The sequence below is a fragment of the Mesitornis unicolor genome, unplaced genomic scaffold, assembly GCF_000695765.1.
Source record: "Mesitornis unicolor isolate BGI_N332 unplaced genomic scaffold, ASM69576v1 scaffold21215, whole genome shotgun sequence".
Lineage (NCBI taxonomy): Eukaryota > Metazoa > Chordata > Aves > Mesitornithiformes > Mesitornithidae > Mesitornis > Mesitornis unicolor.
This window is the reverse complement of record NW_010187773.1, coordinates 4330-4666: the sequence shown is the minus strand read 5'-3', so window position 1 is coordinate 4666 and position 337 is coordinate 4330. Positions and strand designations below refer to the sequence as shown.

Sequence of the window (337 nt, the reverse complement as noted above, 5' to 3'; positions counted from 1 at the left end):
AGGGCCTGTCCCCAAACCGTAGGGGCTCCCCAAATTTTGGGACACCCCCCCGTGAATGAATTTTGGGTCCCCCAGAAACCCACCGGACGGTGCTGAACCAGATCCTGCGCCAATCCACCACCCACTTGGCTGACGGCCCCTTCGCCGTCCTGGTGGACTACATCCGCGTCCTCGACTTCGACGTCAAGCGCAAGTGCGTGGGCTGTAGAGAAGGGGCTTTTCTGGGGGTAGAGATGGGGGTGTTCCCAAAATATTGACCCTCCCACCTCTTCATTTCGTTCTTTTGGGGTGGGGGCACGCAGGTATTTTCGGCAGGAGCTGGAGCGGCTGGACGAGG

General features: G+C 59.9%; 1 protein-coding gene across 1 annotated transcript in view; it reads left to right on the top strand.

Moving 5' to 3' along the window:
• Positions 1-75: 75 nt before the first annotated feature.
• The window catches only part of LOC104541497 (E3 ubiquitin-protein ligase HUWE1-like), a gene marked incomplete at its 5' end in the record, with an annotated part of 3589 nt that continues 3327 nt past the window's right edge, over positions 76-337 (top strand). Inside the window, 1 exon segment of the mRNA XM_010185574.1 lies at positions 76-227. Coding sequence (XP_010183876.1) covers positions 76-227 — 152 coding nt within the window.